Consider the following 19,373-nt stretch of genomic DNA (forward strand, 5'->3'; position numbering starts at 1 on the left):
CATTGAGATAAAACAAGGTAAGATAATAACGGAATGCAAAATAAAGTGTAACAGCTACAGCAAAAGCGCAGTGCAGACAATAAAGTGCAAGATTATAACGAGGTAGATTGGGAGGTCAAGAGTCCAAATAATCATACAAGGAAGTTAATTAATAGTAGGAAAGAAACTAAATTTGAGTCTGGTTAGAGTCATAGAAAAGTACAGCACAGAAACAGGCCCTTCAGCCCATCGAGTCCGCACAGAATTATTTTGACTGCCTACTCCCATGCACCCGGACCATAGCCCTCTATACCCCTACTGTCCACGTACCTATCCAAACTTCTCTTAAATGTTGAAATCAAGCTCACATGCACCATTTGCACTGGCAGCTCATTCCACACTCTCACAACCCTCTGAGTGAAGAAGTCTCCCCTCATGCTCTCCTTAAACATTTCACCTTTCATCCTTAACCCATGACCCAAGCATAGAGTTGTATGTACTTTCAGGGTTATATATCTTCTGGCTGAAGGAAGATGGAAGAAGAAGGAATGTCTGGGGTAGGAGCGGTCTTTGATTTTTGCTGACTGCTTTACTGTGAGAGCGAGAAGTGAAGATGCCTTCTACTCCAACTGTGTTCCATCTCCACCTTATTGTCCCAGCCTTTGGGTCTTTGTGCTGACTTTTATTCCAGCACCTGTCTTCAATTTGCAAGATTATGTGGCATAAAGTACAACACAATGAAGTCTGCATGTCTTCATGCTCAATACTATTAAGTGCCCTCAGGGTGAAGCAGGTGATTAAAGTTTACCTTCAGGAGAATTATGTCATTTCCCACTACAATTTGGCACGGCTCCTGTATCTACCCTCAGTCAGAGTTGGTGTGAGCACCCATGAAACTAAAAGGTAAAAATAAGATTTGCTTTATGTGTTACATGCACTGTACATTGAAACATGTACGTACACAGTGAAATGCATATTTTGTGTCAAACCAATTCAGTTGAGGATTATCCTGGGGAGTCCACAAAGGTCACCATGCTTCCACTGCCAACAGGAAACCCACACAGTCATGGACGGAGAACATACAAACTCCCTACAGACAGTGAACCCCAAACTTACAGCTGGTTCTATAATAGCATTACCTTAACCGCTACCCTACTGTGTCACCCCCTTTAATTTAATGTATTTATATTTAGATTTAATCTACCCAAAGATGGACCTTGATAACTGCAGAAGTTCTGATAACCTTTACTTAACAAGAATAGTTACAGGATGCAGGAACTAGAGTAAAGGTGTTTACTGGAACTCCTAACAACTATCATGAAATGACCACATTCAGTGCTGACATATTTGTGTGTGTGTGTGTGTGTGTGTGTGTGTGTGTGTGTGTGTGTGTGTGTGTGTGTGTGTGTGTGTGTGTGTGTGTGTGTGTGTGTGTGTGTGTGTGTGTGTGTGTGTGTGTGTGTGTGTGTGTGTGTGTGCTTTCTATGTTTAAAAAAGTGTGTAAACAATTTTCACCATTATACAGATTCTTTTCAGGTCTAGTTTGTTGACTGGTTCCTTTGTGGGTTTGAGCTCCTCCATTGTATCCTGCCTTTAACGTTATCCCTGAATATGTTCCCAGCAGTGAGGAACAACTCGCTAATTCTCTGAGATTTTTGGATGATGAAGTTAGAATAAGAGATGATAATATTTTAATGTCAGGATTATGTTGCTCATCATGTTTTACTTCAGCTATGTCCTTGGCATAATAATTGATCGACAGGGACATTTCTGACATGATTTCTGATACAAGCAGGCGTGGCCTACTTCACTAGGTTCCACCGCTCTGTCTCTTACTCGCTCAGTGACCTGATGGCTCTAACACTGTCATTAATTTAAAATCTTTTCCTTTCCTTAATCCTTCAATTGCTGCTTCTACTGTCACCTCTGTGTTAGGGCATTTTCTGGACTTTAGGGTGTGCAGCAAAATACTAACATCAGCAACCAACCTTTAGACCTGAACGTGGACTGCAGATTAAATTTAAAATACAGCTCTGGACAATAGGTCTGGAGCTATGAACAACAGTTAATTAAAAACCAGACAATGCGGATGAACATTTATCTTGGGTGTCTGAAGTGTATGTGCGAAGAAGGAGGTGTGAAAGTTATACGTAACTCAAAGGAAGCCTTGTAGTTGTAAATATAGAAACATCCATTGATCTTTAGCATATAAAATATCATATAATATTGGGTCAAACAGACTCCGTCCTCTGAAAGAGTCTCAATACGATGCCTGCTATTTATCATTTTGTCCAATAAAGGATTACTTCATATCTACCAGCTGTGCCTCTCTGGTGTCTTTGTTCACATTACAACACTAGGTGAGTGTACCAAGTTTAATCATGTACAAAGACAATGATGCTTTCATAACTGTTTTCATTTAATACAGTCTAATGCATATTAGATTATAGTCAAAAGTTATTTAGATAAGCTGTTAACTGATGTTAATCTATTTTAAGCTGAAAGAATTGGATCACCTTCTTCTTCAGTGCTCCTTTTCAAAGTCAAAGTAAATTTATTATCAAAGTACCTACATGTCAACATATCCTATCTTGAGATTCATTTTTTGTGTGCATTTACAGAAAAACAAAGATTATACAATAGCATTTATGAAAAACTATATACAAATGAAGACTGACTGTGTAAAAAAAGACAAATCGCACAGATAAAAATATATCTATGAGTAAATAATACTGAGAGCATGAGTTGTTGAGTCTCTGAAAGTGAGCCTGTTTACAATGTACTTCTAGACAATACAGATCAATAAATGCTCGATATAGTTATATTAGATTGAACTCTCAAGTAAATGTATTGACAGTAATTCTGTTGTTACCCCAGATCCATTTCATTGATGCACTTTGATGTCGTAGAAGAACCTATATGTCTGAACTTAGTATATACTGAGAGCTCATTGCTTAGTAGAAGGAAATGATATTTCCCCTGCTATCAGTAATCACAAATCTACATGAACTTTTGTAATGACTGTATTGGCTGTTTCAATAGCATTATCGAAATCAGGTAAACTTGTTTTTTTTTAGCAAGGCTGCCTATACACAAAACTTCTGGCAATGACTGCGTTCAGCATTTAGTCAATTTCAGTTTCTCCCCGCCCCATCCCCGAGAACACTCCAAATGACTCTTTGATATTTCTATTTTAAACATCCTTTCGTTCAAACCTCCAATTATAGAACAGCTGTAAAACTTTATTGCTACACTTGTCCAGGGTCCCTGCTCTCAAAGGTTGTTTGTAGTCCCCACTATAGTTTAGATGCCTAAGTAATCTCAGTGGCTGTTGCTGGGAAACCATTTATAATTCAGTGTGAAAATAAAAAATAACATGTGGCAACCTAGACAGCACATCAACTCAAGCAGTTAACTCGTCTGCCCAATCACTATTCAATATTGTTCACTAATCCTTTACGCAGTGGATTCAATTGCAACTACACTCAGTGCCCACATTATTAGGTATCTCTTGTATACCAAATACCAAAGAGTGTACGTTCATGGAATCCATCCATTTCAAGGTTCATCATGTTATGTATTCAGAGATGCTCTTTTACACACCACTATTGAAACATGTCGTTATTTGAGTTACCATTGCTTTCCTGTCAGCTTGAACCAGTCTGGCCATTTTCCTCTGACCTCTCTCATTAACAAGGTGTTTTTACCCACAGAACTGCCACTCACTGGGTGTTTAGTTGTTTCTTGCACCATCCTCTGTAAACTCTAGGGACTGTCGTGCATCAAAATCCCAGGAGATCAGTTGTTTCTGAGATACTCAAACCACCCCATCTGGCACCAACAATCATTGCACGGTCAAAGTCACTCACAGCATATTTCTTCCCCATTCTGATGTTTGGTCAGAACAACAACTGAACCTCTTGAACATAACTTCATACATTTATGCATTGAGTTGCTGCCACATGATTGGCTGATTAGATATTTGATAGTTGTACCTAATAAAGTGGCAACTGAGTGTATGGCCCATTAATACTCATGGCTCAACTCCTTAATCCCCCTCAGTATTGGTTAGTGACGAGCAACTGTGCCAGTATCTGATTGGCTAGATTGCTAATACACAAATAGGGCCAGTGGACAAATTTTGTGTGGAGCTGGTCTCTTCCTGACCAGATAAAAATGCATTGAAGTGATACAGGTAAAATCTCATTGCCACACCTTACTGTCGAGACATCGGTTTCACAATCTGGATCTCAATGTCACTGTGGAGCTAAATCTGTGCTGGATTCACTCCAAATTTTTTTTTTTTGGTAGTACTGTTTTCCTGAAAAAGTAAAACCTATTTCCCAGAATAAGATTCTTAGCTGCCAGAAGACACATAATTGGAAAAAAATTCCTATTGTCATTATTTTAGATGAATAAGAATTTCTAAAATAGAAATGATGTTTCTTGGCACACATTTCGTGAGTGGCATTAAATGATTTATTTTTATGTTTATTCAAATGAAATAGAGTGAAAAATCCATCTATTCCATGAAATTTCTCATCTCTCTTATATTTACCTCATCTTTCACCCTTTCATCATTTGAAACACTAGTGTACTTAACCCACGCCATACTCCTGGCAGATAACTGACTTGATGATGTTCTATCATCAAAGACCCTCACTATCTAAGCTATGTTCTCCATCAGAAAGAAAGTGTGAGAGCCTTAGGTCCCATACCACCAAGTTCAAGGACAGTTATTACACTCAACTATCAGGGTGAACCAACAGGGACATCTTTACTCACTACAGCACTGAACTGATCACTGAACACAGTCTATGGACTCATTTTCAAGGTCTCTGAAACTCACGTTCTTAGTATTATTTAGTTACTTGTCTATTTATCTTTGCATTTGCACAGTTTGACTTCTTTTAACAGCGGTTGCTTGTCAGTCTTTATGTGTAACTTCGGTTCTATTCTACATTGTTGTTCCACTATGAATGTCGACAAGAAAATGAATCTCAGTATTTGGTGACAAATAGCTACTTTAATAATAAATTTACTTTGAACTACTACTGAAAGACTCCCCTTGGGTGCCATGGCAGTATACGGCTAGCGTGACGCTATTACAGTTCGGTGTACTCTGCAGTTCTGAGTTGAATTCTGATGCCCTTTATAAGAAGTTTATACATTCTCCCTGTGGCCATGTGGGTATCTCCAGGTGCTTCAGTTTCCTCTCACAGTCCAACACGGTTAGTAGGTCAATTGGTCATTGTAAATTGTCCTGCGATTAGGCTAGTGTTAAATAGGTGGGGTTGCTACGTGGTGCAGCTCATTGGGCCGGAAGGGCCTGTTCCATATTGTATCTCCAAATAAAATAAAGTAAATTAGATGGGGTCTATGACAAATTGCCTCTAATTTGTCAGACCATGAAGAGACTATGGGTCACCCATTTTGTAATTCCTTATTTTATAGTTATATGGATTTATGCCCTGTTGTGTGTGAGCAGATCCTTCCCTGAGCCTATACTTGCTCAAGGGCTGCTGGTATATTCCTACAACAACAACCACCTCCAGAGGAATCCAGAAGTATTTTTCCTCTTCCCTATCCCAGTTGATCACGTTCCAATATAAGCACGATTTTGTTTCCTCCATTTCCCACCCTATATATTTTTGTATCTTCACTTTTTGGGATCTGAATATCGTAGCAGCTAGATTAACATTTTAAGCACCAGAGATCTGCAATTGGGGTTTGAATCCTGCCGCTGTCTCTAAGGAGTTTGTACGTGCTCCCTGTGATGGTGTGGCTTTCCTCTGGGTGCTCCGGTTTCCTCCCACATTCCAAAGACGTACAGTTTAGAGTCAGTAAATTGTGGGCATGCAATATTGGTGCCGGAAGTGTGGTGATACTTGCGAGCCGCCCCCAGCACGTCGAACTGTGTTGGTCGTTGACTCAAAACAACGCATTTCACTGTAACTGATCAGGTCAGGCTTTGTCTATGGCATATATGTCAAACTCAAGGCCCGCGGGCCGGATTTGGCCCGCGGTGGAATTATCTTTGGCCCGCGAGATAATATCTAATTACTATTAAAGCTGGCCCCAGTAATCGAAGCGCCTATGGCGTCTGATATGGCTAATGCTGAGTTTATTCATGTACCAGGTTTTCAGGGTTTTTAGTGTTTATTCGGCAGTCTTCTTCATAAGAAACGGAATTTGTAAAGTGAAACACTTTGTAGTTATAGCAGAGACTGAGACACATGAGAGCAGGCTGAAAAAACGGAGGCAACGAAAGCTGCGTTCGCACGCGTCCGACTGATCCGGCCCGCATGAAGCTGCATTTTGCTCAATCCGGCCCGTGACCTAAAATGAGTTTGACACCCCTGGTCTATGGAATTGAATGTCAATGTTTCAGGCTGAGACCCTTCTTCCAGACTGGAAAGGAATGGGAAAGATGCCAGAATAAAAAGGTGGGAAGAATGATAGGAGGTCAGCTAGAAAGTGATAGATGAAGCCACAGGGGTGGGAAAGATATAGGACTGGAGAGAAAGGAATTGGATAGGAGAGGAGAATGGACCATAGGAGAAAAGGAAGGGAGACGAGGGAGGTGATAGGTAGGTGAGAAGAGGTAAGAGGCCAGAGTGGGGAATAGAAGAAGAGGGGAAGGGAGAGGAAAAGTTTTTTCTTACACAAGAGGAGGCCATGGACCAACATCAGAATGGGAATGGGAATCAGAATTAAAAGGCTTGGCCACCCGGGAAATTCTGCTGTATGTTTTTCACTGTATGTTTTGATGTACAAGAGACAAATAAAGCCAATCTTTCATCTTTAGAAAATCTTTATCTTTGCTAAGGACAGAATTTATTGCCGACCCCTAATTGCTTTGAGAACATGGTGGTGAGCTGCCACTTTGAACCACAGCTATCTTTCTGTGCAGAAGAGGAAGTTTTAGGATTGGTGATGGCCTGATCAATGAAGTAAAAGGTTCAGTAAAGGGTTTAAGAGTTTGGTATGGGCTATATTGACACACACACACACAGTGCCAGAGGTCAGGATCTAATCTAGTTCACTGAGCAATGAGGCAACAACACTATTTGCTTATATGTTCTATGTAACTTTGAAAACAAAGAATGCAAAATGCATAACCAGGCAAGAATGAGTTTACTTACCAGCAATCTGAAGCTGGAAAGATTTGTAAAACTATGAGAAATGTTGGTTAAAATTGGAAAATGATCCTAATGAGTGGCTGGCACATATAAACAATGAAGAAGCAAAATGCGATCCTGGTCTGGTCCTGAGTTAATTACCATAGATGGGGTCAGTACACAGGGGTGTTAGAATTAACTCTAATTAGGGAGAGAAATCGGATGCTGATTGGCTCTAGAGTGCCCCCTGCTGGAACAGTAATTAAATTAACATTGTCCTCGCAGATAAACAGGGTTTAGCTGTAATTTCTTACTTCAGCTCCATAACCCCCGTCCTGAATTCACAGCTGACATTTAGTACTTAAGCTCACCAGCACAGAGTCACACAGTCAAGTCAGTGAAAGATTATCTGTGGAGTCTGTGGAAGCATACTTTACAGAAAGAAAACAACAAGTACGTTTAATTCAGGGGAGTCTGTATTTGGGTATATTTTTTCCATCTTGTGGTATCTAGGAATAATGAAGATCTACTTTTGGGTCTAATTAGGATTCCCCAACTCTGATTTTAAATGTCGTGGGGAAACAATTGAAAGATAATGAAGGATGCAAGGAGATGAGAATTTTCCATATGAACAAGGGAAATAAAACTTTGTCTCATCCGACTCAGACTACACCACCCCCACCTCCCCACCCCCCCACCCCCAGCAGACGCAGGCTCTGACCTCCTGAAAGATCAAGAAAATGTGTCCGATTAATGTCACACCTTCCTTCTCTTTTCCTCTCTGTGTCTGTCCCTTCTCACCTTCCTACCTCTTTCCTCCTAGGTTTCCAAAACTCATTGTCCAAGAAATAAAGATCTTAATTACAAATGTCACCTGGACCACCAGGGAGTTTGGACCCAGACCTTCATGACCATCGCATAAATCAATCACTTAATGCAGTCTAGACTACAGACGTAACAAATGGACACACCACATAAACACTAGCAGCAGTTACCGAAGTGTAATTTGGGTTGTAGTCTTCAATAGAAACATGCCATAAAGTATGGGAACAACGTATAAAGTTTATATCCAAGGTTCCATTAATTTGTATATAAATCCCTCAAGTTTACTAACAGGAATAGATCATGGAGTCCTGATTTAGGATTCATCCACTCATAAAGCCACAGTTCTAAACACAGCTTTTTCCATAGCTTTAGGACCTTCACATTTGACCATGAATAATGTAAATTTAATGCAAGCAAAAGTGTATTGACTGGGCTTCAGTGCTGCAAGGATCTAATGATTCACCTAATAATTTATTGTTTGTCACACACTCCCCCATTTCAGGTTCCCATAGCTAATGATAAATATACAGGCTGGTATTAGTCACCAGTCAGTGTGTATTCACATACCACTATATTCATAACACAGATCCACAGAACTATGCCCACATATCCTCATACTTATACAGAGCAAACCTTAAGAAAAAAAAGTCCTGGCTTGAACCTATAGATTCTCATTATACCTAACGATGCCCAATTTAACTCTACATATCCCCATACTTATAGTTCGAACCTGCCACACCCACACTCACAGATCCTCACAACTGTCCAACCACAGGCAATTCCACAGATGCGATCCTGATGAAGGGTCTCGGCCCAAAACGTCCACCGTTTATTCCTCTCTGCAGATGTTGATTCTCCAGCATTTTGTATGCTAACTGAGCAAAGGATCCCCCACTTGCACCCACAAATAACCGTACCACAGATCAGCCTGCACCTACGCCTGCAGATTCCCAGACCTGCAAGATCTCAGATACATGCCTCGAGCATTCCCGTGCCACCATCTGTAATCCAGGTGAATTTAACATTGTTCCCACTTCCCACACAGTCAGTGCAGAAAAACTCAATGGTATTTGTTTTAATTTGCTTTGTCAATCCCTGTCTAGCATTCTCATTCTTCGGGTTACTGTCCTATCCAGTGAAGTATATGCCATACAAAGACGCTTGTGCAACACCTCCCAGACCTCCATAACTTTTGCTGCAAGTTTTATTTCCAGTCAGCTGCTGCTTCTCCTCCAAGTTAATCAGAGGTAAAGCCCTCCGCACCATTGAGTGCATCTACAAAGATCGCTGAAGCAGGAATGCTGTGTCCATCATCAAAGACCCTCACCATCTAGGACACGTTCTCTTCTCGCTGCTGCCAGCACAAAAGAGGTACAATCACAAACGAGAAAATCTGCAGACGCTGGAAATCCAAGCAACACACACAAAATGCTGGGGGAGCTCAGCAGGCCAGGCAGCATCTATGGAAAAGAGTACAGTCAAGGTTTCAGCCTGAGACCCTTCGTCAGGACTCAGGAGGTCCAGCAGCCTTAGGTCCCACACCACCAGGTTAAGGAAGAGTTATTACCCTTCAACCATCAAGCTCCTGAACCAGCGTGGATAACTTCACTCACCTCAACACTGAATTGATCACTGAACACAACCTGTGGGCTCATTTTCATAAACTCTATAACTCATGTTCTCAGTATTATTTATTTATTTTTCTTTGCATATTTGCACAATTTGTCTTCTTTTGCACACTTGTTATTTGTCAGGCTTTGTTTGTGGAGATTTTTCATCCATTCTATTGTACTTCTTTGTTCTGCTGTGAATGTCTGCAAGAAAATGAATCTCATGGTAGTATATGGTGACACAAAAGTACTTCAGTAATAAATTTACTTTGAATTTTGAAGTCTCACACTATCCTGGCTAGGAAATATATTGGCCTTGATTGACCATGGTGAGGTCTAAATATGACAACTCTCCACTTTAACAGTTTCGAGTGTATGGAATGATCTGTCTAGATGGCATAGATGGTATGTGGACAAAAGTTTTTCACTTGGCAGATAATCAACCCTTTCTCAATAGTAGTCAGAAAGTCATAGAATAAATAGTACAAGACAGAAACAGTCCCTTCTGCCCACCTAACTCTACTATTTCCCATCGGTCACCTTATCTACTTTATGGACATACAATCATTCTCTGCAGACATCCAAGCTATCTTACGTATTTATATTTACTGTGTATTTATATGAATGTATTTATATTCACTGTGTATTTAAATATTATTATTATGTTCTTAATCTTTTGTAAGTTTTTTTTGGGCTGCTTTGGATCCAGAGTAACAATCATCTTGTTCTTCATACACTTGCGTACAAGAAACTATATTAAATAATCTTGAATCTTGAATCTTGAAGCTAGTCGCCTCGTGGTCCCCTTAAACATTTCTCCTTTCACCCTTAACCTGTGGCCTCTAGTTCTAGACTCACACTACCTCAGTGGAAAAAGCCTGCCTGCATTCACCCTATCTATATCCCTCATAGTTTTGCATACCTCTATCCAATCTCCCTTCATTCTCCCTTGCTCCGGGGGATAAAGTCCTAACCTTTTCAACCTTTCTCTATAGTTCAGGTTCTCAAGTCCTGGCAACATCCTGGTAAATTTTTTCTGCATGTCATTATTGATCAAAACAGTGCAACTACATCGATGCTCCCAAATCGAATGCTGTGCCTTTAAACAAAAACACGCCCCGTTCATGAATATGTATTGCACTTCTCAGAGCGTGACTTACTATTTTACAAGCATTGATACACACATGAGACACCCGGAAAAGAGAAACTCTTCCCTTCTAGAGATTTTGAGCTGCAGGGAACTTCAAAACTTCACGCCATTCCCGACGATTTCAGCACACAGATGGTTAGGATTTTCCAATTAATAGACCTAGCAACGATCACTCACCTACCTGTGTGTGTGTGTTAGTTAAAATTGTCTGTATAAGTGACTAGTAAAACACATGTTTGGATTTCAAAGGAAAAGAAAATTTATGAGGAACGTGAAGGATTTTTAATAAGTATGGAACTGTGGTGAATTTTTTTAAAAGATGTTGAGCGACCAATAATCGTTGGGAAGTGGGAGTGAATTTATTAAAGAACCACGTTGAATCACGCAAAGCTTCAAACCAGAAAGACAAGACTGGCTGCATAGAACTCAAGTGAATATTGCAAATCCAGTGCTGTCGACAGTACGGAGCAGCTGGATTTTGGGAAGTCTTGGTCACCTTTACAAGTTTGGGAGCTGTCAATGCTGCAGACGATCGGCGCTGAAGATTTGACAAACCTGAAACGACGAGATGACAGTCCAAGATAAGTTCTCACTCTGAGATCGTTACCGATGGGACCAAGCATGCTGCGTTTATCTTCCTGGTATGTTCACTGTGCTTAAAGCGCTCGGTTCCGCTCCAAGTAGAAACGGATCTATTATTTTGATTAAACGGATTGCAAGCTTAGCCCTTTGAATTTGTGTAACGCCGTGCACGTGCCGCTTCAGGCATCTTTTCTTATCACGTAATGCAATCCGTTCTGGTAACGTTGAACAGCACAAGATCTTATTAATCCACATTGTTTAATTGGAATGAATTATATGCTGAATTCTGCTTCTTTTGGGCAGTGGGGTTTGGGATAACAGGGAGGGGGATTTTATTAATTCTTTAGTCACTTATCGCCTTCGTGTCTTTTTTTTTTAACACGCCGCACCCCCCTATCAAACGCCCGCAGGAGAAGGCGTTGCTGGAAATCCTGGCTGCTGGCAGGGTTGGTACTGGGATGTAGCGCACTCCACGGGGCTCAGGTGAGTGGCAATAAGAACTTAACCGGTGAAAACCAAGACCTCAACTTTCGCCTGCGTTTAATGGGCGAATTTAATTACCACGTGCGTTTTTATTGTGCATTGTTACCTTTCCGTGAAGTGAAACTGTTGTTAAAATTAAGATGAACTGGCTACCTCTTTCACTGTTACCGGTCCCTGTCGGTATCGTTTGTCACAGAGGAAATATGTCTAACATGAGCTTGAAATGTGGTCTACAGTCAGTGAGTCTGAGCCGCCTGCGTTTGTACAGATGTCTTCTCGGGATGGAGAATGAATGGCTTCCGTTGAGTTTGTGAGCCAGCTAATGAAACGCGTGTTCTTCCACGAAAGACGTGCCCGACTGCCCGGGACCATCGTTTCTGAGGCGCCCTGCTCCTTCCATCACTTGCACAGACTTTAACCTTCGTGTGTCAATGCCTTCACACAGTACACTTTCTTCACCGAGAGGAGTCATGGGCCAGAGCTAGCCAGGAATCAGAGGGCATGTTGCCTTACTCTGTTGCCCCCCCCCCCCCATCTGCCTATTAATCCTTTTCCTGTGGCAGAACTCTGAATAGTGTTTGCAGACATCCCACCCTGCAAAAACTCATTTCAGGGAGGTAGCACCACCACCCCCGCCCCCTGCAACCCCATATCGACCCCCTCCGTCGATCTCCAAGGGTGTATGTATACAGGACAGTTGATCATGAAAGAACACAACAATTTATTTGATAACATATTGAAGCTATTTGCACACACACACACACACACACACACACACACACACACACACACACACACACACACACACACACACACACACACACATTCCTTGTTGAGTATTTTGTTGGCAGTCTCAATGCTAATAGCTAAATTAGCAAATAGTTTTTCTATTTCTTTTGCAAACTTTCCTTGTACTGTGATGTGGCTTGCTTGGCAGATTTGAGCATTTTGCTGGAAGTCTCAACCTCATAGCAGTCCCTGTCAATGAATTTGTTAATTTTGCAAGACGTCAAATTCACAAGATTCACTATTATATTATCATAGAGTCGATTTTTTTTATTCTATTACAACTTCAAGCAAGTCTGCAGGGAGTTTGGCCTCATCACGTAGGACATCAATAGAGTAGCTCCTTAGAAGCTAGCCAGCTAGTTTAAATAACGTTAGCTATGCTAATGAATGAATGAATGGCATCTGTTAAACTCATCTCAACTCAGTCATTTAACCCACCATGGTCAATAGAAAAGTCACTGTTGCAAACGGTGCAGCAAACAACATTGTCATTATTTTAAACCACTATTAGGCAGGGGTATACTTTAGTGTAGTCTGGGGTGAAGAACGTTTTATATTTTCTTTTTTTTTGGAACACTCTGCCATGGTGCTGCAGGACACTGAACTGACCTGATAGACAATGAAAGAGAGAGAAGTCGACTGTAAAGCCTGCCCACAGAGAAACTGATAGGTCTACTTAGCATAAAGAGAGACCAATCAGGATGCTCTCTGTCTCTCTCTTCCCCCGCTCCCCCTCTCCCTCCCTCTCGTTTGCTCGCTCTCTTAAAAAATCGATTTCCGGGATATTGTATATAATTTGTGGGCGTCAGGGAGCCGTTATCAATATGCAGGAGACTCCCGGAACTTCTGGGAGAGGTGGGATGTCTGTGGCTGTTATGTTTTATAGGATTGCTTTTATATTTTTATTTATTGAGTTTTTATGCATTTTTATGATTAATAATCATTTCAATCTTTTTTATACTGGTGTACTGATAAACGACAATAAAAAATCATGAATCTTGGTGTTAGCCCTACATCTGCAGTTGCCTGCCATGCCGATCTCCCCTCCCCCCCCCCCCCCCCCCCACCCCATCCGACCTCCCAAGTATACCTGTGGTCTAGATGCTGGAGCCATTGACCTGGGAGAAGTGTTGATTTACTGATGTTGACTTACTTATCTGAGTGAGTTTGAAGGTAGCTTTGCTGGTATTTTCCCATGCTTTGAGATGTTGGCAGTCTGTAGGAAGTCATGAATCACTGTTCTCCAATAGACCATGTGTTTTGGGCCAGGCAAGTTCAAGTTTATTGTCATTCTGCTGTAAGCATGTACAGTCGGCCCTCCTTATCCATGGCGGATTGGTTCCAGGACCCCCCGCGGATACCAAAAAACACGGATGCTCAAGTCCCTTATTTAACCTGTCCAGTGCAGTGGTCTTTAGGACCCAGCAGAACCCTGGACCTTATTTTACCTGTCTCAGTGCGATGGACTTTAGGACCCGGCGCAGCTCTGAATCCGCAGTGTTTCTGTTCATGAAAGTAAGCACGATCACGATTGAAAATAAAGTGGAAGTAATAAAGCGATCAGAAAGAGGTGAAATGCCATCGGTCATTGGAAAAGCGTTAGGTTACAGTTGGTCAATGATCAGAACAACTTTAATGGAGCATGTGAAAGGCCCTGCACCAATGAAAGCTACAATTATTACTAAGCAATGCAGTGGTTTAATTATTGAAATACATGCATTTCTTAAGTGTTATATGCATAGAAAGGCAAAATGTATACTATATACTAAGGCAAATGTTTGACTAACTGACGCTAAATTATACCGGATGTACCTGTTCTGACTTCAAATCCGACTTAAAGGTGGATTCAGGAACAGAACCCGGGGACTGCCTGTACTTTTAAATCATCTCTAGATTACTTATAGTACCTAATACAAAGTAAGTGCTATGTAGATTGTTATACTGTATTGTTTAGGGAATAACGACAAGAAAAAAATAGACTGCACATGCTCAAACAATGAGTGCTGGAGGGAGAACTTCCGGGTTTTCCCGATCCGCGGTTGGTTAAATCTGCACATGTGGAACCTGCGGATAAGGAGGGCCGACTGTATATGACTAAACGAAACAGCATTCCCCAGGGACCAAGGTGCAGAACACAGTGCATATGTCACATACAGAATATTAAATAACAGTAATACAATAATATTAACAGATAAAGAAGTAATCTGTAGATGTAGATATGACATAGTATATATGTAGATATATATGTGGATGTAGATACTTAAATATATATCACAGTATCCCTGCTACTGGCACTGTCAAAGATAATGTATACTGGGTAGTAGCATTGTTTTCAGGAGTCTCACAGCCTGGGAGAAGAAGCTGTTACCCCTAACCTAACAGTCTTTTTTCCTTCAGTACCTTCTGTGTGACGTGATCTTCAAGCACCAGATTTGTTTGACCAGTAACTGTACTGCCACAGTGAATTGCATCATCAATGTCTGCCTTCGTCAACAGGCAGCTCCCAATCTATGGGTAATGATTTCCCATTTTCCAGGTTATTGACCTATCTCATAAGCACATGAGAGTTATATGGGAATCGAGAGTAACACACACACACACACACACACACAAACTGCTGGAGGAACTCCATCTATGAAGGGGCATAAATATTTGACATGTTGGGCCAAGGTCTTTCATCAGGACTGGAAAGGAGAGGGCAATATGCCAGAATAAGAAGGGGGTATGGAGGGTGTGGCTGGCAGGTGATAGGTGAAACCAGGTAAGGGGGAAGATGGGTTAGTGGATGAGTGGATGGGGGGGGGGGGAGACGGGTGAAAAGGGTAAAGGGCTGAAGAAGAAGGAATTGGATAGGAGAGAACAGTGGATCATTAAAAAAGGGGAAGAGGGAGGTCATATTTCTTCATCTCATATTTCTCCCCATATTTACCATGATTGGAAATAGGCTAGTAATACGTATAACATCAGAAAATACTGAAAATATTCATTGTCAGGTAGCATCTGTGAGGAGAGAGCCTGAATTAAAGTCCAGGTCAATGACCTGCCATTAGAACTCAGAATAGATGATTGTAATAGAATGGGATGGGAGAGAATGTTTTTTCTTCATGATAAGTGATAAACACATAATAGCGACCCTATCCGCTCTCCAAAGATGCTGCTTGACCTACCAAGTCTTTCCAATATACAGTATTCTGTTTTCATTTCAGATATTCAGCATCTATTCTTTATTGTATTTGGCTGCAGACCTAACAATCAAATGGTTGGACAAGTGTTTGTCTTTACACAACCTGACTTCGAATTTTGATATACATTATGACCTCTGTATGTCAAAAGTGCTATGTAAATAAAAGTTAAAGTTGTTACAGGTAATTCAAACCAACTGAGAATACAGTCACCATTTCGGGCCGTGACCCTTCCTCAGGAGTGTTTACGTCAACTGTTTATCCTTTTCCATAAATGCCATCTGACCTGCTGAGTTCCTCCTGCATTTTGTGTGTGTTGCTCAGATTTCCTCGTGTTTGTGGTACAACCCTGAGATCTATTTTCTTCTGGTCATACTCTATAAATCAATGGTATAATAACTGTAACAGAAACAATGAAAGACTGCCCAACTTGGGGCTTCCAACAGAGTGCAGAGAGAGGGATGCTTATGTGAGAATGCCGTTCTTGGACCACAGCTCAGCATTCAACACCATAATTCCCTCCAGGCTCGACAAGAAGCTCAGAGACCTCGGCCTTCACCCTGCCTTGTGTAGCTGGATCCTGGACTTCCTGTCAGATCACCAGCAGGTGGTAAGAGTGGGCTCCTTCACTTCTGCCCTCTGACCCTCAACACAGGTGCCCCTCAGGGCTGTGTCCTTAACCCTCTCCTTTACTCTATGTACACCTATGACTGTGTCGCCACCCACAACTCCAATCTGCTAATTAAATTTGCTGATAACACTACACTGACTGGCCTCATCTCAAATAATAACAAGGCAGCCTACAACGAAGAAGTCATCACCCTGACATAGTGGAGTCAAGAAAACAACCTCTCCCTCAATGTCGCAAAAACAAAGGAGCTGATTGTGGACTACAGAAGGAATGGAGGCAGGCCAACCCCTATAGAAGATAAATAGATCTGGGGTTGAGAGGGTGAACCACTTTAAGTTCCTCAGCAAAAAAATCACCGAGGATCTCACATGGTCTGTACATGCTGGCTATGTGGTGAAAAAGGCACAACTGTGCCTCTTTCACCTCAGACGGTTGAAGAAGTTTGGTATGGCTCCCCAAATTTTAAGAACTTTCTGTAGGGGCACAATTGAGAGCATCCTGACTGGCTGCATCACAGCCTGGTTTGGGAACTGTACTTCCTTCAACTGCAAAACTCTGAAGAAAGTGGTGCAGACAGCCCAGCACATCTGTAGATGTGAATGGAGACATAACATAAAGACTTTTACTCCTCATGAATTTGAAGGAAGTAATAAAATCAATTCAATTCAATTCAAAATGCAAATACAAATATAAAGAACTAATAAAAATAAATAAATAATATCAAGAACATGAGATGAAGAGTCCTTGAAAGTGAGTCCATTAGTTGTGGGAACATTTTAATGATGGGGCAAGTGAAGTTGAGTGAAGTTATCCCCTTTGGTTGAAGACCCTTGTTGAAAATGTATGGGCATCAATATCAAATTAGGATCAGATCTCAGATTTGCAGGTCCCAGCAGTTAAATTGCCTTCTGTCAGCCATGGCCACAGTTCACATACGAACAATGTTCCCTCTGTGGGAGTCTCTGTCACTGAAAATTAGAATTCACTCCCGCTTTCTGATCAAAGATTATTTGCAGTCTACAGGGAAGAGTCTCATGGCTGCCCAGTGCTCCTCCACCATTGAAATGCTTATTTAACCTGCTAAGATAAAATGAGATGAACAGGTTTTTACATGGAGAAAGTGTGAAACTAACACTTTTACAGCAAATTAGCAATTATTAATATCTTACCACAAACCAATTTGGATCAGGCATCGTGCATTGTATGCCTTCAAATGATCTTCATTAGTATGGCTTTCTGATTTTTTTAAACAGTGGCTTGTTCTTGGATCTGCTAAAAACACTACATTGTTTACATGCCGGCTCACACTCAGAGTGTGGAGAGATGTGGACTATTTTCTGAAGTCGGAGCGATCCAGAAATTAGAGATACAAAGGGACTTGGGCGTCCTCGTGCATGATTCCCTAAACGTTATCTTACAGTTTGAGTTAGTAGTAAGGAAGGCAAATGCAATGTTAGCATTCTTGTCGAGAGAACTAGAGAATAAAAGTAAGGATGTAATACCAAGGTTTTATAAAGCATTGGTCACGCTACACTTAGAGTATTGTTAGCAGTTTTGGGCTCCATATGTGCTGGCATTAGAAAGAGTCCAGAGCAGGTTCACAAGAATAATCCTAGGAACTAAAGAGTTAATATATGAGGAGTGTTTGACAGCTGTGGGCCTGTACTCATTAGAGTTTAGAAGAATGTTAGGGGACCTAATTGAAACCTACCAAATATTGAAAGGCCTAAATAGAGTAGACATGGAGAGATGTTACTTATAGTGGAGAAGTCTAGGACCAAAGGGCACAGCACCAGAATACAAAGATGTCCCTTTAGAACAGAGATGAGGAGGAATATTTTAGCCAAAGGGTGGTGTATCTGTGGAATTTGTTGCTACAAGTGGCTTTGGAGGCCGAGTCATTGGGTATTTTTAAAGTGGAGTTTGATAGTTTCGTGTTTAGTCAGGGTGTTAAAGGTTTCTGGGAGAAGGCAGGAGAATGGTGTTGAGAGGGATAAAGAATCCGCCATGACAGAATGGCAGAACAGACAGGATGGGTCAAATGGCCTAAGCCTTATGCTCTTATATGTGTTGCTCCGTTTAAATTAGGAGATTACTACTTAACTTTAAATCTGGTGCATTTCAATGCTTGCCCATGTTACATGAACAATTTCAGGGGCAATGAAAATAACTGAATAACAGCTTCGCGCACCATCTCTTTAGTTTGTTTTTACTTCAGTGCACAAAGTTATAGGGTAACATAATCTGGATATTTTCCTAACTAAACCAACATTTATTGGCCATCCTTATAGCTCATGAGATGGTGGTGGTGAGCTAACGTCTTGAACTGCTGGTTAAGCTGCACATCAAGGATATGATTGCTTTGGAGAGGGCACAGAGGAGATTCTTCCGGATGGTGCCTGGGTTGGACCATTTCAATGATAAGAAGAGACTGGACAGGCTGGGTTTATTGTCCTTGGAGCTGAGAACACAAAGGGATAACCTGATAGAGGAATATAAAATTTATGGGAAGAATAATTAGGGTAAACCGTAAAACTCTTTTCCCCGAGCTGGTGATGGGTTTGCAGGGAATTGTGTCGGAGATTAAAGAGTGTAGGTTAAATGATAATGAGGTAAGCAGTTTAGAGAAGAAATGTATGGGAATTTTTTTCTCTCTCACAGAGGCTGGTTGGAGTCTGGACTGTGCTGCCTGCTGTGGTGATGGGTGGCAGATAGTCCCATGATATTTAAGAGACATCTTGACAAAAATCTGGGTTGTCAAGGTGCAGAGTGTGACAATTCTAAGAAGGTAATTGGATTTAGCATGGATAGGTACAACAGGGGGCATGGGCAATGTGAGTCGAAGAGCTTGTTTCTCTGCTGTAGGACTCCATGATTGTACACTCAAAGTGGAGATGAACAGTGATAAATTTCCAGGAATGAAAGGTGAGGAAATTACTAAGCTGATGATGCGGTTGGCACAGTAGCGTACTGGTTAGCCTATCGCTTTACAGTGCCGGCGGTAAGATCGGGGTTTGATTC

General features: G+C 41.3%; 1 protein-coding gene across 1 annotated transcript in view; it reads left to right on the forward strand.

Moving 5' to 3' along the window:
- Nucleotides 1-19,373, forward strand: part of adamtsl5 (ADAMTS like 5) — a 168,824-nt gene that overhangs the window by 20,982 nt on the left and 128,469 nt on the right. The window contains exons 2-3 of the mRNA XM_073068317.1: nucleotides 11,005-11,326; nucleotides 11,678-11,750. Coding sequence (XP_072924418.1) covers nucleotides 11,295-11,326; nucleotides 11,678-11,750 — 105 coding nt within the window. The 5' untranslated portion in view covers nucleotides 11,005-11,294. The remainder of the gene's footprint in view (nucleotides 1-11,004; nucleotides 11,327-11,677; nucleotides 11,751-19,373) is intronic.

Source organism: Hemitrygon akajei, chromosome 16 (assembly GCF_048418815.1).
Source record: "Hemitrygon akajei chromosome 16, sHemAka1.3, whole genome shotgun sequence".
Classification (NCBI taxonomy): Eukaryota; Metazoa; Chordata; class Chondrichthyes; order Myliobatiformes; family Dasyatidae; genus Hemitrygon; species Hemitrygon akajei.